This window comes from Rhinoderma darwinii, chromosome 2 (assembly GCF_050947455.1).
Source record: "Rhinoderma darwinii isolate aRhiDar2 chromosome 2, aRhiDar2.hap1, whole genome shotgun sequence".
Taxonomy (NCBI): domain Eukaryota; kingdom Metazoa; phylum Chordata; class Amphibia; order Anura; family Rhinodermatidae; genus Rhinoderma; species Rhinoderma darwinii.
The window spans coordinates 8,032,731-8,060,045 of record NC_134688.1 but is presented as its reverse complement, the minus strand read 5'-3'; the positions used below and the strand labels follow the sequence as shown (position 1 = coordinate 8,060,045).

Below are 27,315 nucleotides of genomic sequence, written 5' to 3'. Positions count from 1 at the left end.
CACCCCCGACCCTATCACTAAAACTTGTCTCCAGTCTCCGTGTCACCAGCACAGGCGGACGCCATTTTATCGTAGTCCAAGTGTCATTACACTGCGCACAGCTGGAGACACCGCGGACAGAGACACTTTTATTGCACATGCGCGGCGACCTCTTGTGACGAGGGAGTTCTACTTCCTGTTCACTAAAGGTCTCCGCCTCCGTCGTGACGTCAAGTTCCGGTTGTGTTCTGCCTGCACCAATATGTCCGCCAGGATTTTTATCCAGTGCGACTGGGCTCGTAATTTGAGGTGGGTGCTGCAATCGGTGGCAGGAATTTATCCCAGTTATATATGTTCATTGTACATTAGTGTGTGCAACCTATGGGCCCCAGATGTTGTGAGACTACAATTCCCAGTGTGCCCTGGCAGCATTGAACTGTGAGGGCTTGCTGGGAGTTGTAGTTTTAAAACATGTAGGGACGTAAAGCTTCCACAGTTATATGTTATACATTGGCTGCGCAAAATTTTATTTACATTTTTCTGTCCCTTTAAACGGGCGAATATTGTCATGTCACGGAGGGTGCGAAACTGTCACTGCGGTTCTGTTTAACCCCTTAGATGCCGCGGTCGTGTGATACACTAAGTATTCCAAGGCATTATACCAGCGATCAAACGAACGCAGCTTGTGGGACAAAAAATAAAAAAATAAAGTTGAGCAAAATTTTTTTATTTTTAATATTTAATAAATTATATGTAAAATTGTACCAATAATAACAACAACTAATTTCGCCCAAAAATTAGGCCGGCCCGGGGTGTCTCGCTTGGACCCTGTTACCCTTCCATTTGCCCTATTCCCTCTTTTTACCCCTCTAGACAATCCTCCGTGAACTAAACTCTCCGCACACCAGACTGATAAATGTTACCTGCGCTGATACATTGTAGCAAACTCTCTGCTTAAATATGTACAGATTTCTGAATGTAGACAAGAATGTACCCATTCACTGACAACAAGCAGAGATCTTAAACGTTGTGATGAATTGAAAGTCTATTGGAAAGTTGCAGAACTTTTCATTATATACAAACCTGGACAGGTTGAGTTCACCTCGGTGCAGTCTTGGACTATCTATACAGCCTGTGACTGTCAGGGCATGCTGGGAGTTGTAGTTCCTCGACCACAGATAACAGACTACTGCCCTATAAAACAGCTGTGACCGTGACAAGTATGTGGGCTTAATGATTTTTCGGATGGAATGTCCTGCGGGTTCCAGGTCGGATAATTTGAGTGGTTTTTACGCAGCGTATCCATCCCGTGGGAACCCGGCCTAAGGATATGTTCACACGTAGTGTTTTTCGGGGTGTACACCCCATGAAAAACTGAAGCAGAACGCCTCCAAACATCTGCCCATTGATTTCAATGGGAAAAACGACGTTCTGGTCGGACGGGGCGCTTTTTTATGCGGTCGTTTGAATCAACGGCGCGTAAAAAAAACGCCCTGTAAAAAGAAGTGCATTTCACTTCTTGAGACGTTTTTGATTGTGTCAATAGAAAAACGGCTCAAAAAAACGCATGAAAAAACGTGCAGTCCCCGGCTTCATGACACTTTTTCTGTCTTTCAGGAAGGCGGAAGGAGAGGCGTGGGTCTCGTGTAAGATCCCAGGTAAGACGTCGTACTGATGCCGGTAGTGGGTGAGACGAGGTGCCCGACATTGGCTGAGATCTATGCAGACCCTTAATAGGATTTACTGGATTTGAAAAACATGGCGTCTTTCTTCCAAAAACAGCGCCACATCTGTCTACAGGTTGTGTGTGGTATTGCAGCCCAGACCGATTCACTTCATTAGAGCTGTAATACCATAAATAACCATGGGTCGGTGTGGCGCTATTTTTGCAAAAATGCATCAATGTTTTTCTAACACCTTTAACCCCTTCAGGACCGAGACATTTTTCAGTATTTCTTTTTTGTTTTTCACTCCCGCGTTCCAAGAGCCATAACTTTTTTTTATTTTTCCGTCAATGGAGCGGTGCGAGGCCTTATTTTTTCGGGAGGAGTTGCAGTTTGTATTGATAGCCTTTAAAGTACCATTTAATCTACTGGGAAACTGAAAAAAATAATTTTTTGGACATCATTTATTAGTCCCCCTTGGGGACTTGAACCAGCAATCGTTAGATCGGCAGACCTGGGGGGCCTTCATTAGGCCCCTGGGCTGCCATGACAACCATTGGGAACCCCAGATCGCTTTGCGCTGTTGGAGGGGGCCTCCCCTCTCTTTTCAACGCTTCAGATGCTGCGGTCGCAATTGACCTCAGCATTTGAGGGGTTAAACGGCTAGGTACAGTGCGATCGATGTTCCTGGCCGCTGATCCCGGGTGTCGGCTGGGTGTTGGGGAGGGGGGGGGGGGGGTCGGGAATGTTGCGATCTGCCGTACAGAAGATTTGATGTAATATGTGGACGGGTCTGCCAGAGAAGGGGCTCTTTGTTAGCTACTTGCTCATAGAGGGGGGTCCCATGTAGAGGACCCCACTCTTTAATGCCCATATGCCTTAATACAGTATATAGAAAGGGATTGTCCTAGTGAGAGCCCCTTTAAAAGAAGATCCCTGGTAAAGCTCTGTTCACACTGGCAGGAGATGGAAACCTGACGGACCCAGAATATGTCAATGGAAGGAAATTTCGGATCCTAATGGAAATCCTTGAGTCGTCCTCTTCTGTCAACTTTGTAAATATTCAATTTATCCGTTTTTAATCCCATCTCTTTGGGTGTAGCAACATGGCTGCCTCTACAGGTCTCACACGGGATGTCACCCGGACGTTTCACCCCCATAGTTGTAAATCTGTCTAGTTATTCAGTCATACACATCAATACCAGAGCAAGGGGTGGATGGCTGTAAACACTGAGGGGCCACTTTATTAGACACACCGGCGCTCTAAATAACGTGTCCGAACCCACAAGTCGCCGCTCCTGATCCCGGATGAGCTATAACGGCAGACGAGCGGTTCTAGCGCCATTGATTTCTAATGAAAACACAAAAACAAGACTCCAGTGGGCGAAAGATCGCAAAAATGACATCACTGAGCAGTGGAAAAACATCGCCTGGTCACATGATCCGGCTTTCTGCGGCACCATGTGGATGGAGGTGGAGTAATGGGGTGGGGGATGTTTTGTTGGCGCCCTGGTCCTCTTATACCTGTGGACGGACGGTTCAGTCGGGTTCACCTAAACATTGTGGCCGACCAAGTTCATCCCTTCATGGCGGCTGTTTACCCTGTGGCAGAGTGACACTGTACGGTGAGAAGCGAACCGGTGCACAAGTGACAATATTCCCGCAGAACGATCGACACCTGGTGGAGTCCGGCCCACGATGAACTGCGGCGGTTCTGAAGGCCAGAGGAGGTCCAACGCGCTACTAGATGGGGATCTAAAAAAATGGCCGTTCAGTGTAACGAGGTGCATGTGTGAAAGGGGAGTGTAATGTCAGACATACTGGTTGTCACCCAGCTTTCCCAAGAAAGGATAAAAACTTGGCATTAGGGCTACAATATAACAAAGGTCATTCAGCCATAGATCACGGTGTCGCGCTGCCTGCAGCGCAGATTTTGAAACTCATTGTGGTCGTGACACGACAGTCGCAAGAAATCTGAACATGCCGGCTTTTTTCGACAGTCCTGTTTCAGTTACAGCAACCCGTGGGTCGCAACGTGATAAAGGCAGGACAACACAGCCATTCCTGACCGCGCCACATGTCATGCGGCCAAAGTCGCCGTGTAGCCCTATTCCGAGAGGGATTGTACAGGATTAGAAACTCATGACCTCTTTCTTCCAGAAACAGCGCCACACCATCCAATGGATGTGTCTAGTATTGCGGTCCTATTGACGTGAATAGGGCTGAGCTGCAATACCAGGCACAACCCATAGACAGGTGTGGCGCTGTTTTTGGAAGAAAGCCGCTATGATTTTCTAATCAACAGAAGTGGCGACTCAAGGACTTATCTGTATTACTCTCAGTCACAGGAAATGACTTACACATCATATACAAAAATATTAGCCCCTCCCCTTTATCGGTGACAACCCATCTTTCCTTGCAATATCCAGAGTATAAGTTGCGTCCTTGAAATTAGATTCCTTGCTAACTTTAGATTTCTCTGTCTTCTAGGAAAGCCTACGGTCTACGGGACCCTGAAGTGTGGAGGAAGCGGTCCAGATGGGACCCCTGAAATTACGTCTTCAGTGGAATTCTCTGTTCTTGAAGTCACTAAGGTATCGCAGTCCTTCTCCTCAAAACTGTACCCAAAGTGCCGCTCCGCCATCATAATTATAAAACTATAGTCAACCATAGACGGCCATTTTGGAGGCTCTGGAGCTGAGTGTTTTAGTCACCTGGTCACTCGACCTGCATACAAGTCTACTACTTCCTTCCCTTTTTTCTCTGCATTTTGTCACTTCCATAGCCACAACTTCTCTGTCCAAGGAGATTCTAAAGTAAGAACGTCCACATAGCAGCCCACATACCAACGTAGAAGAGTGAACGCAAACATCTCTCAGGGCTTCTATTCATTTCAATGGATAAGTCAGAAAGCCGCTATAATAATGATATGGTCATTGTTAAAGAAAATGTAATATTTTAATAGTATTTATCGGACACCGTTGACTATATGTATCAGATGTGGGCATTGCTCCCTCCTGAAGTGTACATTTTACTTCTACAGAAGAGTCTCCACATCTCCTGTCCTGCTGAGAACGTCTCCTGTACATTTTTGACTCCTTACACCAGCTTCTCAAGAGTCCATAAGAAAAGTGTACGTTATTATTATTATTCCTTGCCTGTCTACACAAGAATTCAGGGGAAAATGCTCCACAATCCTGTGACCAGTGTCACCTGCTGCTGAGTAATGTATTATGTATGAACAGCAAGAGGAGTCGGGAAAATAAGGGACAAACTCATTCAGTTGTTGAATGGACAAAAAAACAACTACTATAATACTGCTCCTATATACAAGAATATAACTACTATAATACTGTTCCTATATACAAGAATATAACTACTATAATACTGTTCCCTATATACAAGAATATAACTACTATAATACTGCCCTCTATATACAAGAATATAACTACTATAATACTGCTCCCTATATACAAGAATATAACTACTATAATACTGCCCCTATATACAAGAATATAACTACTATAATACTGCTCCTATATACAAGAATATAACTACTATAATACTGCTCCTATATACAAGAATATAACTACTATAATACTGCCACCTATATACAAGAATATAACTACTATAATACTGCCCCCTATATACAAGAATATAACTACTATAATACTGCCCCCTATATACAAGAATATAACTACTATAATACTGCCCCCTATATACAAGAATATAACTACTATAATACTGCACCCTATATAGAAGAATATAACTACTATAATACTGTTACTATATACAAGAATATAACTACTATAATACTGCCTCCTATATACAAGAATATAACTACTATAATACTGCCTCCTATATACAAGAATATAATTACTATAATACTGCTCCTATATACAAGAATATAACTACTATAATACTGCCCCCTATATACAAGAATATAACTACTATAATACTGACTCCTATATACAAGAATATAACTACTATAATACTGCCCCCTATATACAAGAATATAACTACTATAATACTGACTCCTATATACAAGAATATAACTACTATAATACTGCCCCCTATATACAAGAATATAACTACTATAATACTGCCTCCTATATACAAGAATATAACTACTATAATACTGTTCCTATATACAAGAATATAACTACTATAATACTGCTCCTATATACAAGAATATAACTACTATAATACTGCTCCTATATACAAGAATATAACTACTATAATACTGCTCCTATATACAAGAATATAACTACTATAATACTGCCCCCTATATACAAGAATATAACTACTATAATACTGCTCCTATATACAAGAATATAACTACTATAATACTGCTCCTATATACAAGAATATAACTACTATAACACTGCCCCTATATACAAGAATATAACTACTATAATACTGTCCCCTATATACAAGAATATAACTACTATAATACTACCCCTCTATACAAGAATATAACTACTATAATACTGCTCCTATATACAAGAATATAACTACTATAACACTGCCCCTATATACAAGAATATAACTACTATAATACTGTCCCCTATATACAAGAATAGAACTACTATAATACTGCCCCTCTATACAAGAATATAACTACTATAATACTGCCCCCTATATACAAGAATATAACTACTATAATACTGCCCTTATATACAGGAATATAACTACTATAATACTGCCCCTATATACAAGAATAGAACTACTATAATACTGCTCCTATATACAAGAATATAACTACTATAATACTGCTCCTATATACAAGAATATAACTACTATAATACTGCCCCTATATACAAGAATATAACTACTATAATACTGCCCCCTATATACAAGAATATAACTACTATAATACTGCTCCTATATACAAGAATATAAATACTATAATACTGCTCCTATATACAAAAATATAACTACTATAATACTGCCTCCTATATACAAGAATATAACCACTATAATACTGCACCCTATATACAGGAATATAACTACTATAATACTGCTCCTATATACAAGAATATAAATACTATAATACTGCTCCTATATACAAAAATATAACTACTATAATACTGCCTCCTATATACAAGAATATAACTACTATAATACTGCTCCTATATACAAGAATATAACTACTATAATACTGCTCCCTATATACAAGAATATAACTACTATAATCCTGCTCCCTATATACAAGAATATAACTACTATAATACTGCCCCTATATACAAGAATATAACTACTATAATACTACTCCTATATTCAAGAATATAACTACTATAATACTGCTCCTATATACAAGAATATAATTACTATAATACTGCCCCTATATACAATAATATAACTACTATAATACTGCCCCTCTATACAAGAATATAACTACTATAATACTGCCCCTATATACAAGAATATAATTACTATAATACTGCCTCCTATATACAAGAATATAACTACTATAATACTGTCCCCTATATACAAGAATATAACTACTATAATACTTCCTATATACAAGAATATAACTACTATAATACTGCCCCCTATATACAAGAATATAACTACTATAATACTGCCCCTATATACAAGAATATAACTACTATAATACTGCTCCCTATATACAAGAATATAACTACTATAATACTGCTCCCTATATACAAGAATATAACTACTATAATACTGCCTCCTATATGCAAGAATATAACTACTATAATACTGCCCCTATATACAAGAATATAACTACTATAATACTGCTCCCTATATACAAGAATATAACTACTATAATACTGCCCCCTATATACAAGAATATAACTACTATAATACTGCCCCTATATACAAGAATATAACTACTATAATACTGCCCCTATATACAAGAATATAACTATTATAATACTGCCTCCTATGTACAAGAATATAACTACTATAATACTGCTCCTATGTACAAGACTATAACTACTATAATACTGCCCCTATATACAAGAATATAACTACTATAATACTGCCCCTATATACAAGAATATAACCACTATAATACTGCCCCTATATACAGGAATACAACTACTATAATACTGCTCCTATATACAAGAATGTAACTACTATAATACTGCCCCCTATATACAAGAATGTAACTACTATAATACTGCCCCCTATATACAAGAATATAACTACTATAATACTGCCCCCTATATACAAGAATATAACTACTATAATACTGCCCCTATATACAAGAATATAACTACTATAATACTGCCCCTATATACAAGAATATAACTACTATAATACTGCCCCTATATACAAGAATATAATTACTATAATACTGCCCCTATATACAAGAATATAATTACTATAATACTGCCCCTATATACAAGAATATAACTACTATAATACTGCCCCTATATACAAGAATATAATTACTATAATACTGCTCCTATATACAGGAATATAACTACTATAATACTGCCCCTATATACAAGAATATAACTACTATAATACTGCCTCCTCTATACAAGAATATAACTACTATAATCCTGCTCCCTATATACAAGAATATAACTACTATAATACTGCCCCTATATACAAGAATATAATTACTATAATACTGCCTCCTATATACAAGAATATAACTACTATAATACTGTCCCCTATATACAAGAATATAACTACTATAATACCGCTCCTATATACAAGAATATAACTACTATAATACTGCTCCTATATACAAGAATATAACTACTATAATACTGCCCCTATATACAAGAATATAACTACTATAATACTGCCCCCTATATACAAGAATATAACTACTATAATACTGCCCCTATATACAAGAATATAATCACTATAATACTGCCTCCTATATACAAGAATATAACTACTATAATACTGTCCCCTATATACAAGAATATAACTACTATAATACTGCCCCTATATACAAGAATATAACTACTATAATACTTCTCCCTATATACAAGAATATAACTACTATAATACTGCCCCTATATACAAGAATATAACTACTATAATACTGCCCCCTATATACAAGAATGTAACTACTATAATACTGCCCCCTATATACAAGAATATAATTACTATAATACTGCCCCTATATACAAGAATATAACTACTATAATACTGCCTCCTATGTACAAGAATATAACTACTATAATACTGCCCCTATATACAAGAATATAACTACTATAATACTGCCCCTATATACAAGAATATAACCACTATAATACTGCTCCTATATACAAGAATATAACCACTATAATACTGCTCCCTATATACAAGAATATAACTACTATAATACTGCCCCTATATACAAGAATATAACTACTATAATACTGCTCCTATATACAAGAATATAACCACTATAATACTGCTCCCTATATACAAGAATATAACTACTATAATACTGCTCCTATATACAAGAATATAACCACTATAATACTGCTCCCTATATACAAGAATATAACTACTATAATACTGCTCCTATATACAAGAATATAACCACTATAATACTGCTCCCTATATACAAGAATATAACTACTATAATACTGCCCCTATATACAAGAATATAACTACTATAATACTGCTCCTATATACAAGAATATAACCACTATAATACTGCTCCCTATATACAAGAATATAACTACTATAATACTGCTCCTATATACAAGAATATAACCACTATAATACTGCTCCCTATATACAAGAATATAACTACTATAATACTGCTCCTATATACAAGAATATAACCACTATAATACTGCTCCCTATATACAAGAATATAACTACTATAATAATGCCCCTATATACAAGAATATAACTACTATAATACTGCTCCTATATACAAGAATATAACTACTATAATACTGCTCCTATATACAAGAATGTAACTACTATAATACTGCCCCTATATACAAGAATATAACTACTATAATACTGCCCCTATATACAAGAATATAACTAGTATAATACTGCCCCCTATATACAAGAATATAACTACTATAATACTGCCCCTATATACAAGAATATAACTACTATAATTCTGCCCCTATATACAAGAATATAACTACTATAATACTGCCCCTATATACAAGAATATAACTACTATAATACTGCCCCTATATACAAGAATATAATTACTATAATACTGCCCCTATATACAAGAATATAACTACTATAATACTGCCTCCTATATATAAGAATATAACTACTATAATACTGCCCCGTATATACAAGAATATAACTACTATAATACTGCTCCTATGTACAAGAATATAACTACTATAATACTGCTGCTATGTACAAGAATATACCTACTATAATACTGCTCCTATGTACAAGAATATAACTACTATAATACTGCCCCTATGTACAAGAATATAACTACTATAATACTGCCCCCTATATACAAGAATATAACTACTATAATACTGCCCCTATATACAAGAATATAACTACTATAATACTGCCCCCTATATACAAGAATATAACTACTATAATACTGCCTCCTATATACAAGAATATAACTACTATAATACTGCCCCTATATACAAGAATATAACTACTATAATACTGCCTCCTATATACAAGAATATAACTACTATAATACTGCCCCTATATACAAGAATATAACTACTATAATACTGACCCTATATACAAGAATATAACTACTATAATACTGCCTCTATATACAAGAATATAACTACTATAATACTACTATATACAAGAATATAACTACTATAATACTGCCCCCTATATACAAGAATATAACTACTATAATACTGCCTCCTATATACAAGAATATAACTAGTATAATACTGCACCCTATATTCAAGAATATAACTACTATAATACTGCCCCTATATACAAGACTATAACTACTATAATACTGCTCCTATATACAACAATATAACTACTATAATACTGCACCCTATATACAAGAATATAACCACTATAATACTGCCCCTATATACAAGACTATAACTACTATAATACTGCTCCTATATACAACAATATAACTACTATAATACTGCTCCCTATATACAAGAATATAACTACTATTATACTGCCGCCTATATACAAGAATATAACCACTATAATACTGCCCCTATATACAAGAATATAACTACTATAATACTGCCCCCTATATACAAGAATATAACTACTATAATACTGCTCCTATATACAAGAATATAACTACTATAATACTGCCCCCTATATACAGGAATATAACTACTATAATACTGCCCCCTATATACAGGAATATAACTACTATAATACTGCCCCTATATACAAGAATATAACTACTATAATACTGCTCCCTATGTACAAGAATATAACTACTATAATACTGCCCCTATATACAAGAATATAACTACTATAATACTGCCTCCTATATACAAGAATATAACTAGTATAATACTGCACCCTATATACAAGAATATAACTACTATAATACTGCTCCCTATATACAAGAATATAACTACTATAATACTGCCGCCTATATACAAGAATATAACCACAATAATACTGCCCCTATATACAAGAATATAACCACTATAATACTGCTCCTATATACAAGGATATAACTACTATAATACTGCCCCCTATATACAAGAATATAACTACTATAATACTGCCCCCTATATACAAGAATATAACTACTATAATACTGCCCCCTATATACAAGAATATAACTACTATAATACTACACCCTATATACAAGAGTATATCTAATATAATACTGCCCCCTATATACAAGAATATAACTACTATAATACTGCTCCTATATACAAGAATATAACTACTATAATACTGCTCCTATATACAAGAATATAACTACTATAATACTGCCCCTATTTACAAGAATATAACTACTATAATACTGCTTCTATATACAAGAATATAACTACTATAATACTGCCCCCTATATACAAGAATATAACTACTATAATACTGCCCCCTATATACAAGAATATAACTACTATAATACTGCCCCCTATATACAAGAATAGAACTACTATAATACTGCCCCTATATACAAGAATATAACTACTATAATACTGCCCCCTATACACAAGAATATAACTACTATAATACTGCTCCTATATACAAGAATATAATTACTATAATACTGGCCCCTATATACAAGAATATAACTACTATAATACTGCCCCCTATATACAAGAATATAACTACTATAATACTGCCCCCTATATACAAGAATATAACTACTATAATACTGCCCCCTATATACAAGAATATAACTACTATAATACTGCCCCCTATATACAAGAATAGAACTACTATAATACTGCCCCTATATACAAGAATATAACTACTATAATACTGCCCCCTATACACAAGAATATAACTACTATAATACTGCTCCTATATACAAGAATATAATTACTATAATACTGGCCCCTATATACAAGAATATAACTACTATAATACTGCCCCCTATATACAAGAATATAACTACTATAATACTGCTCCTATATACAAGAATATAACTACTATAATACTACTCTTATGTACAAGAATATAACTACTATAATACTGCCCCCTATATACAAGAATATAACTACTATAATACTGCTTCTATATACAAGAATATAACTACTATAATACCTCCCCCTATATACAAGAATATAACTACTATAATACTGCCCCTATATACAAGAATATAACTACTATAATACTGCTCCCTATATACAAGAATATAACTACTATAATACTGCCCCCTATATACAAGAATATAACTACTATAATACTGCCCCCTATATACAAGAATATAACTACTATAATACTGCCCCTATATACAAGAATATAACTACTATAATACTGCCCCCTATATACAAGAATATAACTACTATAATACTGCTCCCAATATACAAGAATATAACTACTATAATACTCCTATATACAAGAATATAACTACTATAATACTGCCCCCTATATACAAGAATATAACTACTATAATACTGCCCCTATATACAAGAATATAACTACTATAATACTGCCCCCTATATACAAGAATATAACTACTATAATACTGCCCCCTATATACAAGAATATAACTACTATAATACTGCTCCCTATATACAAGAATATAACTACTATAATACTGCCCCCTATATACAAGAATATAACTACTATAATACTGCCCCCTATATACAAGAATATAACTACTATAATACTGCTCCTATATACAAGAATATAACTACTATAATACTGCCCCCTATATACAAGAATATAACTACTATAATACTGCCCCTATATACAAGAATATAACTACTATACTACTGCTCCTATATACAAGAATATAACTACTATAATACTGCCCCCTATATACAAGAATATAACTACTATAATACTGCCCCTATATACAAGAATATAACTACTATAATACTGCCCCCTATATACAAGAATATAACTACTATAATACTGCCTCCTATATACAAGAATATAACTACTATAATACTGCCTCCTATATACAAGAATATAACTACTATAATACTGGCCCCTATATACAAGAATATAAGTAATATAATACTGCCCCTATATACAAGAATATAACTACTATAATACTGCTCCTATATACAAGAATATAACTACTATAATACTGCCCCCTATATACAAGAATATAACTACTATAATACTGCCCCAATATACAAGAATATAACTACTATAATACTGCTGCCTATATACAAGAATATAACTACTATAATACTGCTCCTATATACAAGAATATAACTACTATAATACTGCACCTATATACAAGAATATAACTACTATAATACTTCCCCTATATACAAAAATATAACTACTATAATACTGCTTCTATATACAAGAATATAACTACTATAATACTGTCTCCTATATACAAGAATATAACTACTATAATACTGCCCCTATATACAAGAATATAACTACTATAATACTGCCCCTATATACAAAAATATAACTACTATAATACTGCTTCTATATACAAGAATATAATTACTATAATACTGCTCCTATATACAAGAATGTAACTACTATAATACTACCCCCTATATACAAGAATATAACTACTATAATACTGCCCCTTATATACAAGAATATAACTACTATAATACTGCTCCTATATACAAGAATATAACTACTATAATACTGCTCCTATATACAAGAATATAACTACTATAATACTGCCTCCTATATACAAGAATATAACTACTATAATACTGCCTCCTATATACAAGAATATAACTACTATAATACTGCCCCCTATATACAAGAATATAACTACTATAATACTGCCCCTATATACAAGAATATAACTACTATAATACTGCCTCCTATATACAAGAATATTACTACTATAATACTGCTCCTATATACAAGAATATAACTACTATAATACTGCCTCTATATACAAGAATATAACTACTATAATACTCCCCCTATATACAAGAATATAACTACTATAATACTGCCCCCTATGTACAAGAATATAACTACTATAATACTGACCCTATATACAAGAATATAACTACTATAATACTGCCCCTATATACAAGAATATAACTACTATAATACTGACCCTATGTACAAGAATATAACTACTATAACACTGCCCCCTATATACAAGAATATAACTGCTATAATACTGCCTCCTATGTACAAGAATATAACTACTATAATACTGCTCCTATATACAAGAATATAACTACTATAATACTGCCTCTATGTACAAGAATATAACTACTATAATACTGCTCCTATATACAAGAATATAACTACTATAATACTGCTCCTATATACAAGAATATAACTACTATAATACTGCTCCTATATACAAAAATATAACTACTATAATACTGCCCCCTATATACAAGAATATAACTACTATAATACTGCCCCCTATATACAAGAATATAACTACTATAATACTGCCCCTATATACAAGAATATAACTACTATAATACTGCCCCTATATACAAGAATATAACTACTATAATACTGCCTCCTATATACAAGAATATAACTACTATAATACTGCTCCTATCTCCATGTTACTGTTACCTGACTATGCTCGTGTTATGTTTGCAGGTCACATGTCTGGATGTTTCCAGTGGTGGGGGTCTAGGGGTCTCCACCAGTGCAGATGGGTCGATGAAGATCTGGCAGACTAATAATGGGGAGACACGAGTAAGATTTGTTCAGGTCGTCTTCTGTATTTATCTGTAAGATTCGGTAGTTGACCTAAAGTCTCAGCCCAATTGACAGAACTGCCTTACACTGGCTAATAAATAATATCCCTGGCAGTAATCCTGTAGTTGTTCCCTGTTATCTGCCGCTTTGTTCTGTACTGACACTATTATATGTATTCAATGTAACTGCTATTACAATAGTTCGTATTATTAATGACTGGACACCTACAGAATATACTGAATAAAAATGTGTCTAAAAGTGAAGTATAAATCCTCCACGGGGGCTGTTCTTAATTTTGGGGTCCTTGTCCTCCCCAGAGAGTTCTGGAAGGTCACGTCTATGATGTTAATTGCTGCACGTTCTTCCCCTCCGGTATGGTGGTGCTAAGTGGCGGCATGGACGCACAGGTGAAGATCTGGTCTGTGGAAGACGCCAGCTGCCCGGTCACCTTCAAAGGACATAAAGGAGGTGGGTTACCGCTATATTTACTGTAGTCCCGTCTATGAACTATTCTACATCCATGTTGTTATTTTTGGTTGCCATGGGCTAGATTTTGAGGCACCACATTGTTCCACCCTATTAGGACATTTTTGTATAATATAGAGGGGGTCCTCTGTTCAGGATCCTCATCTCTTGGTCAGGGTGGAGAGCTGTTACATAGAGCGTCTCTCTCTCTAGAGGACCCGTCCTGTCCTGTATTACACAGATAACACGTTCATATGAATGGACAATGTGTAATACTTCATTTCTCCTGTGGTGGTGCTGCAGGGTTACTGAACACTTACTGCCAGGTACTCCACAGATCACAGCTGATCGCTGGGGGTGAGGTCACACGGTTTTACATCAATCACTTTAAAACCGTGAAACTCGTGGACTTACCCCATAAATTATCCTTTATAGGGTCACATCATTGATGATTAAAAGGGATGTCTGACTTTGTAATACTGTTAAAAACCTTTTTTTTTTCACAATTAGGAGACTTTTTTAATATGCAAATTAGGTTATACTAGCCAAAGGGGCGGTAACGCTCCACTCTCTGTGGGCGGTGTCTTTGTTGTCTGTATGACGCTGTTCAATCAGCTTTTATCGAGAGATCATGCTGTGTTCACACAGGTCCTTCACCATATCGCCTTAGCACTCATCCCGGAAGACTCTTTGCATCGACTCCAGCCTCGCCAGGACGACTACCCGGAACACGCTGTGCAGGGAAGGGGAGAAGCTGTGTGACGCTTCATACAGGCAACAATGCCCCGCCCACAGAGAGCAGCGATACCGCCCCTTTGGCTAGTATAGCCTAATTTGCATATTCAGAAAGAGACTCCTAACTGTGAAAATAAAAAAACATTTTGGGAAACAATTTAGATTATTATCAGCGTGAGAGCGCCTATGAGATTGGCCAATAAAAGACTAGTGACCGATCCTCTTTAAGGCACTAATAGCATGTTTCTAGGATATGCAATCCAATTAGTGGGGGTCTGACAACTGTGACCCCCGGCGATCACTTCCGATTTTTACGATTTTTCTCAGCGATCACATGGTCAGCCTATTATTGTCACTTCGAGATGAGACAAAGGGGTGCAGCGGTTTCCCAGCACGATCACCGTTTTCTTCTGGAGACGTCTGTGGAGTCAACAATAGCATTTCCACCACCCGTTAACATATTTGCTGTTCCCTTTAGATTTCCATATATTATATATATATCTCTATCTTGATTTTCTTTGCTGTCAGTGATAAGAATCTGTTGTATACATTCTGTAGGAATTTTGGATTTGGCCGTGGTCGATCGTGGTAGAAACGTTGTGTCCTGTTCCAGGGACGGTACAGCTAGATTATGGGACTGTGGGGAATCCACCTGCCTGGCAGTGGTGGCGGACTGCGGAGCTGTCATTAATGGGATCGCCGTAGGTGTCGCTGATAACACCATTGACCTGGGAACCCCAGAAACACCCCCAAGTAAGTGGAAGCTGCCTTGTCTTGTGTACATGTGAAGAATTAAGTTACGCTAAAATTCCCTGCATCAGAGGAACCTCCGATCCTGGCCGTTTAACCCTTTGATCGCCGCGGTCCATGATCAATGGGGACACTTCTTCAATCGCATCACCGAAGACCCGGTAACGTGATGGGAGATTGGGGAACCTAGGGCTGCCTGCTGTTAGGGCACACTACAGTATGTGTTGTCATAGCGACACAGTGTAATGTATCCGCATACAGAAGTAGGCTAATACATTATAAGTATAAAATAAAGGTGTAAAAAAAAGTTATCCCTTCATGGGTAAAAAAAAAATGGAACAAAAAAATATAAAAAAAATGACCACTAAAAAATTAAAACAACAAAAAAAAAAAAGCCAAAAATATTTTTCCCCGTATTTACGCTACACAAATAAATTCCAGAAGTGACACAGTAATGTTTTAATACCCCCAAACTGCGCAGGAAAAAATATAATTTCTCCTGTATAAAACAAGGCGTCCTACAGACACATCAATTTAAAAAAAAAATGGCTGCTGAAAAGCAAAAAACGAACAAATTTAGCTGATCATAAAGAAGTTAGTGGGGGGATCTGAGCTCCACGGGGTTCACGTGCTGTATCGAGGTGGTCAGGATCAAACTATCGCAGTTCTCAATAAAAGTCATGGTCTAATAAAGAGGGGGAGGGGCAACAGGGTCGCTCTCCGCACTAGTGGCTCTATATAAACTATCACTTTCTCTCTGGGCTGCAGGTGACCGGGAAACAGGGACTGAAGGAAAGTTACTGCTGCTGGCGAGAGAAGATAATAAGCTGGAGGGTGTGAGTCTGCAGAGCCGCCAGTCTGTAAGTATCCATGGGGATTATGGGTTAGTATCTAAAATTCCTGGAGGTCTACAGTGGTTTGGGGGTTTACACCTAGTATTTGTGTTGGTTTGGGCTTATGAAGGGGTTAATGGTGGGGGTCTAGAGCTAGAAAGTGTATATCAAACATCTACAACAAATCCCCTGCACGAAGCCATAGCGTAACATGATGATCTGCTGCCTGCAGCCACCACAAGAGGGAGCTCAATACATACAGATATATACAGCTCCCATAGAGTTACATGATAACATTCTGCTGCCTGCAGCCACCACTAGAGGGAGTTCACTACATACAGATATATACAGCTCCCATAGTTATATGATCACATTCTGCTGCCACCACTAGGGGGAGCTCACTGCATACAGATCTATATAGCTCCCATAGGGTTACATGGTAACATTCTGCTGCCTGCACTCACCACTAGAGGGAGCTCCCTACATACAGAAATATACAGCTCCCATAGAGTTACAAGATATTCTGCTGCCTGCAGTCACCACTAGAGGGAGCTCCCTACATACAGAAATATACAGCTCCCATAGAGTTACAAGATATTCTGCTGCCTGCAGTCACCACTAGAGGGAGCTCACTACATACAGAAATATACAGCTCCCATCGAGTTACATGATATTCTGCTGCCTGCAGGCACCACTGGGGGGAGCTCACTACATACAGATATATACAGCTCCCATAGAGTTACATGAAAACATTCTGCTGCCTGCAGTCACCACTAGAGGGAGCTCACTACATACAGATATATACAGCTCCCATAGAGTTACATGATCACATTCTGCTACCTGCAGCCACCACTAGAGGGAGCTCACTATATACTGCTCCCATAGAGTTATATGATAACATTCTGCTGCCACCACTAGGGGGAGCTTACTACATACAGAAATATACAGCTCCCATAGAGTTACATGATAACATTCTGCTGCCTGCAGCCGCCACTAGGGGAGATCACTACATACAGAAATATATACAGCTCCCATAGAGTTACATGAGATTAGATTCTGAGATGATTAATGTTTTTCACCTTTACCCTTTGAGTGTCTGACCCTCCCCCCTTTCGCCATCTTTACATTGCAGGTTTTCACTTTTGAAGGCGCAGACGCCTTTAATTGTTGCACTTTCCTCTCCAGTGTGAACGTCTTAGGAGGGGGTCAAGACGGTAACATCTACCAGCTGGACATCAGAAACACGAAGTAAGTGCACCCTGTGACGTCACAGACCTTGAGCAGACCCGATCCTCTCCGCGCAGGAGACGCCGGCGCTGCCCGTGTCTCGTGATGGGATCTCGCCGCTGTCTGGAGCGCGCACCCCGTGTTCTGTTCTGATTTATTGCATCTTTTCTCTTCTCAGAGCCCCTGTGCGGACCGTGTCCAAGTCGGGAGCGCCGGTATTATCGCTGGCGCCATTCAGGGAAGGTTTCATCGCCACTCAAGGTGCGGTCACCACGCAATCTGCGTCACGCAGTAATAGTGTTTGGAAGAAACGTTTGCGACATTAATTGTAAGTTGCGCCTGTATGACCGTTCAGCCCGAACTCCGTTATTTGGTGGTGCTGTTCTATACGCCACTATATTACGACCTTACCAAGGTGCGATACATTGATACACTATATGGCCAAAAGTATGTGAACCCCTAATTATTGAGTTCAGGTGTTTCAGCCACGCACATTGCAAACAGGTGAATAAAATCAAGCACACAGCCATGTCATCTCCATAGACAAGCATTGCTAGTAGTATGGGTCGTACTGAAGAGCGTGTGGGAAGAGTTTGGGGTTCGGCCCTTTTGTTTTCTGGCATGACTGTACCCCAGCGCACACAGCCAGATCCATAAAGACATGGGGTGAGGAGTTTATTGTGGAGGAACTCAAGTGGCCGCACAGAGCCCGAAACCTCAACCCCGTCCAACACCTTTGGGGTGAACTGGAACGGAGATAATGAGCAAAGGCCCCCTCCCCCAACATCAGCGCCTGACCCCACAAATGGGCACATATTCCGACAAACACCCCCAAAAAAATGATCGCACGATAATTAATACATGACCTCATGGAGACGCGTGGTAAATGCTGTGTATTATTTTCTCAGGGGACGGGACGTGCTTCATCCTCCAGCAGGATTCGGATCATCTTCTGGAACTGACGGATCCGGACTGTGATCCTGTTTATAAGGTCAGAGACCCCACACACTGCGTATAATCCATATTGTTCAACAACTGTCCCATGGGGGGTAGAATATGTGACCCCAAAACAGCCATGGGGCTAGTAATGTAGTGAAATTCCAATAGTCCAGAATTCGATCCTCAGGTGAGGGGTAAGGGGATTGCTCCTTATTTTTCCAATAATCCAGAAAGTCCATTAGTACGGCATCATGTGATATTGATGTATTCTGTCAAATCGCTATGGAGGGTGTTGGTGAGAGAAGTGTTAGGCGATGGAAGTTTTTTCTCCTAGCAGCAGAGTATTTAAGGAGAGGAGTGTGATGATCTTGAGGGAGATCAGACTGATAATTACTTATATAGCGGAGGGATCAGATCTTCCAGCAGCACATGGTATTTCAGGAGAGGATTGTGCTGATCATGTGGGGGGCACTCAGGTGATGATATTAGTGAGGATCAGGCTTCATGTGGCTAGGAGCAGGGTCTCTCGGCAGCATAGAATATTTAAGGAGATGTGTGTACTGATTTAGCAGTAGGTCACAGAGCATTAGGAAGTGCAGGGTCCCACTGCAGGACAGAGTATTTCAGGAGCAGAGTGTGCTGAATTTGAGAGAGGTCACAGAGTTACATAGTGGAAGTTACAGGGTCTCCCAGCAGCACAGAATATTTTAGGAGAGGTGTATGCTGATCTAGTAGGAGGTCACAGAGCATCACAGAGTGAGAGCATTTTTCCACAGCAGCACATAGTATGTCAGGAGATGTGTATGCTGATCTAGCAGGAGGTCACAGAGCATTACATAGTGGGAGGAGCATTGTTCCACAGCAGCACATAGTATGTCAGGAGATGTGTATGCTGATCTAGTAGGAGGTCAGAAAGCATTACATAGTGGGAGCAGCAGGGTAACGCAGCGGCACAGATTATTTCAGAAGAGGTATATTCTTATAAGCATTACATAAAGGGAGCAGCAAGGTCTTCCGGTAGCACAGAGTATTTCAGGAGAGGTGTATGTGTTTTCTAATAGGAGGTCACAGAGTATTAGATTGGGGGAGGAGCAGGGTTCCACAGCAGTACAGAGTATTTCAGGAGAGGTGTATGCGTTTCTACTAGGAGGTCACAGAGCATTAGATTGAGGGAGGAGCAGGGTTCCACAGCAGTACATAGTATTTCAGGAGGGGTGTATGTGTTTTCTACTAGGAGGTCACAGAGTATTAGATTGGGGGAGGAGCAGGGTTCCACAGCAGTACAGAGTATTTCAGGAGAGGTGTATGCGTTTCTACTAGGAGGTCGCAGAGCATTAGATTGAGGGAGGAGCAGGGTTCCACAGCAGTACATAGTATTTCAGGAGAGGTGTATTCGTTTCTACTAGGAGGTCACAGAGCATTAGATTGAGGGAGGAGCAGGGTTCCACAGCAGTACAGAGTATTTCAGGAGAGGTGTATGCGTTTCTACTAGGAGGTCGCAGAGCATTAGATTGAGGGAGGAGCAGGGTTCCACAGCAGTACATAGTATTTCAGGAGAGGTGTATTCGTTTCTACTAGGAGGTCACAGAGCATTAGATTGAGGGAGGAGCAGGGTTCCACAGCAGTACATAGTATTTCAGGAGAGGTGTATGCGTTTCTACTAGGAGGTCACAGAGCATTAGATTGAGGGAGGAGCAGGGTTCCACAGCAGTACAGAGTATTTCAGGAGATGTATGTGTTTCTACTAGGAGGTCACAGCATTAGTTTGAGGGAGGAGCAGGGTTCCACAGCAGTACAGAGTATTTCAGGAGAGGCATGTGCTGATCTTGTGAAGGGCAGTGACCTGTCCACTCAATGAGCTGATGTTGGGGACCGTTCTGTATTATCTCCCTGTTTGTCTCTCTGCAGGTTGCGGTCTTTGAGAAGTTGGCTTATACCTGCTGCAGGGATGGGATTATCCGCAAATATCAGCTCGCCGATCTCTGAGCTGCGCTCTGTATACTGGGAGCACTGGGTCTGAGCTGTATACTGGGAGCGCTGGGTCTGAGCTGCGCTCTATACTGGGAGCACTGGGTCTGAGCTGTGCGCTGTATACTGGGAGCGCTGGGTCTGAGCTGCGCTGTATACTGGGAGCGCTGGGTCTGAGCTGCGCGCTGTATACTGGGAGCACTGGGTCTGAGCTATGCGCTGTATACTGGGAGCGCTGGGTCTGAGATGTATACTGGGAGCAATGGGTCTGAGCTATGCGCTGTATACTGGGAGCACTGGGTCTGAGCTGTGCGCTGTATACTGGGAGCACTGGGTCTGAGCTGTGCGCTGTATACTGGGAGCACTGGGTCTGAGCTGTGCGCTGTATACTGGGAGCGCTGGGTCTGAGCTGCGCGCTGTATACTGGGAGCGCTGGGTCTGAGCTGTGCGCTGTATACTGGGAGCGCTGGGTCTGAGCTGCGCGCTGTATACTGGGAGCACTGGGTCTGAGCTGCGCGCTGTATACTGGGAGCACTGGGTCTGAGCTGCGCGCTGTATACTGGGAGCGCTGGGTCTGAGCTGCGCGCTGTATACTGGGAGCGCTGGGTCTGAGCTGCGCGCTGTATACTGGGAGCGCTGGGTCTGAGCTGCGCGCTGTATACTGGGAGCGCTGGGTCTGAGCTGCGCGCTGTATACTGGGAGCGCTGGGTCTGAGCTGCGCGCTGTATACTGGGAGCGCTTGGTCTGAGCTGCGCGCTGTATACTGGGAGCGCTGGGTCTGAGCTGCGCGCTGTATACTGGGAGCGCTGGGTCTGAGCTGCGCGCTGTATACTGGGAGCGCTGGGCCTGAGCTGCGCGCTGTATACTGGGAGCGCTGGGCCTGAGCTGCGCGCTGTATACTGGGAGCACTGGGTCTGAGCTGCGCGCTGTATACTGGGAGCACTGGGTCTGAGCTGCGCGCTGTATACTGGGAGCGCTTGGTCTGAGCTGCGCGCTGTATACTGGGAGCGCTGGGTCTGAGCTGCGCGCTGTATACTGGGAGCGCTTGGTCTGAGCTGCGCGCTGTATACTGGGAGCGCTGGGTCTGAGCTGCGCGCTGTATACTGGGAGCGCTGGGTCTGAGCTGCGCGCTGTATACTGGGAGCGCTGGGTCTGAGCTGTGTGCTGTATACTGGGAGCGCTGGGTCTGAGCTGTGCGTTGTATACTGGGAGCGCTGGGTCTGAGCTGCGCGCTGTATACTGGGAGCACTGGGTCTGAGCTGCGCGCTGTATACTGGGAGCGCTTGGTCTGAGCTGCGCGCTGTATACTGGGAGCGCTGGGTCTGAGCTGCGCGCTGTATACTGGGAGCGCTTGGTCTGAGCTGCGCGCTGTATACTGGGAGCGCTGGGTCTGAGCTGCGCGCTGTATACTGGGAGCGCTGGGTCTGAGCTGCGCGCTGTATACTGGGAGCGCTGGGTCTGAGCTGTGTGCTGTATACTGGGAGCGCTGGGTCTGAGCTGTGCGTTGTATACTGGGAGCGCTGGGTCTGAGCTGTGCGTTGTATACTGGGAGCGCTGGGTCTGAGCTGTGCGTTGTATACTGGGACCACTGGGACAGGGTCGGATTTACCGATGGACATTTATGATTCATAATTGATCCTGCCGGGACTGTGACAGTGAAGCGGATTATTGAGACGCTGCCGAAGATCATCACATATAGACTGGAGCGTATCACCCTATACGAGGATTAGTCACCGCTGGGATTTATAGGAAAATTCTACAATTTAAAGGGATTTTCCAGCTGTAACTAGCGCTCCAGCATTGTATAATAAAAAGTTCTGCTACTTTGTAATAGATTTTTTTGCTTCAGTTCCTGAACATTTATTTTAGCCCTGCTTACTGTCAGTGAATAGAAACAGTCATGTTTACAGCCAGAGGCTGAAAACCCATCTTAACACACTTCTCACTGCTGAGGGTTTGCTACAATTGTATCCAGTCTAGACAATCCTCTGCGGTGCAACAGCACAAACCTTTATCCTGTCCCGATAGTTTGTTACAACAGATCAGTAAAATGTATCAGTCTGGAGTCTCGACTGTTTACCTCACAGAGGATTGTCTAGACCGGATGCAAATGTGACAAACCCTCAGCTGGGAGAAATATCAGGTTTGTAGTGGTTTTCAGCCTCCGGATTTAAACAAGAATGTTCCCATTCACTGACAGAAAGCAGAGATCACGAAAATTGTGAGAAATTGAAACAGTCTATTATAAAGTGGCAGAGTTTTCATTATATGACGATTACGCGTCATTTACATAAAACCGGGAAACCCCTTTAACCGCGATCTTTGTCATGTGACCAGGACGCCGCTGCCGGGACCGAGAATTATTAAAAATCTTATTCATAAGGCAAATGCCAAAATTCGGGATTATTATTTTCGCCTGGGCGGAGAGTGAAGGCAAGCGTACTGTTTCTGTATCTCCTATAGAAGTTATATGAAGAGACGGGGTCACGGGTCCCCATTCTCCAGGTAGGTGCGAGTCCCAGAGGTGGGACCCGCACCGATCAGATACTTCTGGCGTATCTTATGTCTATACCATAAATGTCTGAGGTGGAAATATTCCTTTAGTCATTGTTTAATGAAAATTCCTGAACCTAATATACTTCCTGTTCCAATTTCTCAACATTTTCAAGATCTCTGCTTGCTGTCAGTGATCCAGAGGCTAAAGCCTTTTACAGATACAATGATACATTGTAACAAAATCTCAGATGTAAGTAATAGCTATCCGTGTTAAGTCTGGAACGGTCCAGCTGCTGTGTTCAGCCTATATAAGATTGTTTAGAGTAGTAGAACTGTCACAAACCCTCAGTAGTGTGAGCAGGACTTGTTCTGGACAGATTTGCAGCCCGCGGAGTAGAATGTCCCCATTCACTGATGGCAAGCAGAGAAATAAAAAAAAGGTTTTCCATATGGCCAAAAGTATGTGGACCCCTGACCATTACACCTGGAGATCACATTCCATGGGGTTAATATGGGGTTGTTCCACTCTTCTGGGGGCTTTCTACAAGATTTTGGGGTGTCTGTGGGATTTTGTGCCCATTTGTGGGTTCAGGCGCTAATGTTGGGGAGAAGGTCTGGCTTGCAATTGGGGTTCTGATTTATCCCAAAGGTGTTGTAGTGGGGTTGAGGTCGGGGCTCTGTACAGCCACTCGAGTTCCTCCACAACAAACTCCTCACCCTATGTCTTTATAGAGCGTGTTGCGTGAACAGGGGTACAATCATACTGGAACAGGAAAGGGCCGACCCCCAAACTATTACCACAAAGTTGAAAGCTACAATTATGTGTAAAATCTTTTGTATTCTGCACTATTAACCCTTCACTTTAAATAAGGGGCCAAGCCCTAAAATAAAACCTCCTCCCCCACAAATTACAGTAGTCACAATGCATTCCGGTAAGTAGCGTTCTCCTGGCATCCGCCAAACCCAGATCCCTCCGTCAGACTGCCAGAACATGCTGCTCCAGAGCCAGTGGCGACGCGCTTTACACCATCTCAGCCGCAGCTTGGCATTGTGATCCCAGGCCCGTGTGCAGCGATAATGGAAACTCATTTCATGAAGCTCCGGACAGTTCTGCTGCTGATGTCGTCACTTCCAGAGGCAGCGATCCAACAGAGGATAGTAGATTATGACACATCACATGTTTCCGCTCTGTGTGTTACGTGGTCTTCAGCTCCGTGTCTGAACTGTTCTTACTCCTAGATGCTTCCACTTCAGAATAATAGCACTTACAGGTGACTGGGGCAGATCTAGCAGATAATAACACAGGTGACTGGATCAGATCTAGCAGGTAATAATAGCACTTACAGGTGACCAGGGCAGATCTAGCAGATGATAATAATAACACTTACAGGTGACTGGGGCAGATCTAGCAGATAATAATAACACAGGTGACCGGGGCAGATCTAGCAGCTAGCACTTACAGGTGACCGGGGCAGATCTAGCAGCTAATAATAACACTTACAGGTGACCGGGACAGATCTAGCAGATAATAACAATTACAGGTGACCGGGGGAGATCTAGCAGATAATAATAACACTTACAGGTGCCCGGGGGAGATCTAGCAGATAATAATAACACAGGTGACTGGGGCAGATCTAGCAGATAACACTTACAGGTGACCGGGACAGATCTAGCAGATAATAATAACACTTACAGGTGACCGGGGGAGATCTATCAGATAATAATAACACTTACAGGTGACCGGGGGAGATCTAGCATATAATAACACGAAGGGTGTGTTCACAAATGAGTTGTATCAGCATCAGTTTTTTTGTCTCAAGTGATTAGAACTGATGCAAAACTGATGCAAAAATGTATCAGTTGCCATCTGGCTTTTTCACAATTTTTACTACAATGGTCCACAAAATGGTAGTTTAGGCTCTGAAAATGTGCCCTGTATGTAGTGTCACACACCCCCTGTAGATAATGCCACACACCCCTGTAGCTAATGCCGCAGTGTTCTCTGTATATAGTGCCACAGTACCCCCTGTAGATAATGTCACACAGCCCCCTTGTAGGTAGCGCCACACAGCCCCCTTGTAGGTAGCGCCACACAGCCCCCTTGTAGGTAGCGCCACACAGCCCCCTTGTAGGTAGCGCCACACAGCCCCCTTGTAGGTAGCGCCACACAGCCCCCTTGTAGGTAGCGCCACACAGCCCCCTTGTAGGTAGCGCCACACAGCCCCCTTGTAGGTAGCGCCACACAGCCCCCTTGTAGGTCGCACCACACAGCCCCCTTGTAGGTCGTACCACACAGCCCCCTTGAAGGTAGCGCCACACAGTGCCCTTGAAGGTAGTGCCACACAGCCAACAGTCCCCTTGAAGGTATTGCCACACAGCCACCTCTAGATAGCACCACTGTAGCTCCCTAAGCGGAATCCCCGTACACAGCGTTGCCGACTCTGTGACCAGGGATTCCACTCCAGGAGAAGCCCCTGTCGTCTGACGTCACTGGCTCATCTTGGAGTGGAATCCCCGGTCACAGAGTCGGCAACGCTGTGTACGGGGATTCCGCTTAGGGAGTTGGCCCTCATTGCTGCCAAACCCCCCCCCCCCCCCCCCCACCATTATATAGACCTGATCCCAGACAATGTAAACGGGGATCTGACTACCACGCTGCAGAACATGTCAGCGCTATAGAAACATACGTAATTATAATCAATGTGATTACTATTCTAATATCATCGGTGACACAATGTACATATATATGTATCCAAGACTGCGATACTGTGAATATGCTGGGAGTTGTAGTTCTACAGTTATCAGTCATACATTCCCTGCTGCATAACTAGGCAGATTTACCATTCAGGGGCTGTGGAAAGCTGGGTGGTACCCTCTGTGGGAGCGCTAATGGCAGCCATATTGGTGGTCACCCAGCTTTCCCAGACACAGATATAACTAGACGACGTCCGCGCTTCTTCACGTCTGAGGGTATGTTCACACGAGGGCGTCCGTAACGGCTGAAATTACGGGGATGTTTTCAGGAAAAAACATCCCCGTAA

The 27,315-nt window shown here is 40.8% G+C and overlaps 2 protein-coding genes across 4 annotated transcripts in view; one reads left to right on the top strand and one right to left on the bottom strand.

Annotated features, from left to right (window-relative positions):
* Positions 1–27,315, bottom strand: part of COA4 (cytochrome c oxidase assembly factor 4 homolog) — a 32,156-nt gene that overhangs the window by 1,328 nt on the left and 3,513 nt on the right. The gene's annotated exons all lie outside the window — the stretch shown is intronic.
* On the top strand, positions 214–26,676 carry PAAF1 (proteasomal ATPase associated factor 1). Of its 3 annotated transcripts, none has more exons than XR_012881261.1 (13): positions 214–288; positions 1,597–1,637; positions 4,134–4,237; positions 4,687–4,776; positions 14,760–14,858; positions 15,179–15,329; positions 16,620–16,814; positions 17,580–17,671; positions 18,777–18,892; positions 19,050–19,132; positions 19,780–19,862; positions 21,719–25,620; positions 25,702–26,676. XR_012881261.1 is itself a non-coding variant. In XM_075851316.1 (12 exons), exons 1-12 carry the CDS (start codon positions 242–244, stop codon positions 21,794–21,796), a joined length of 1,179 nt encoding a protein of 392 aa, XP_075707431.1. In that variant the 5' UTR covers positions 214–241; the 3' UTR covers positions 21,797–26,676. The 3 variants fall into 3 exon arrangements, 1 of the variants encoding a protein (XP_075707431.1); XR_012881260.1 differs by having other exon boundaries at positions 21,719–25,815; positions 25,857–26,676; XM_075851316.1 differs by having other exon boundaries at positions 21,719–26,676.

Excerpts from the sequence above, each read along its gene's own strand:
- PAAF1 (XM_075851316.1), top strand. The coding sequence starts at position 242 with ATGTCCGCCAGGATTTTTATCCAGTGCGACTGGGCTCGTAATTTGAG. Across the intron at positions 4,238-4,686 it reads CTGTTCTTGAAGTCACTAAG|AAGAGTCTCCACATCTCCTG; the intron begins GTATCGCAGTCC and ends TTACTTCTACAG. Across the intron at positions 19,133-19,779 it reads AGGTTTCATCGCCACTCAAG|GGGACGGGACGTGCTTCATC; the intron begins GTGCGGTCACCA and ends TTATTTTCTCAG.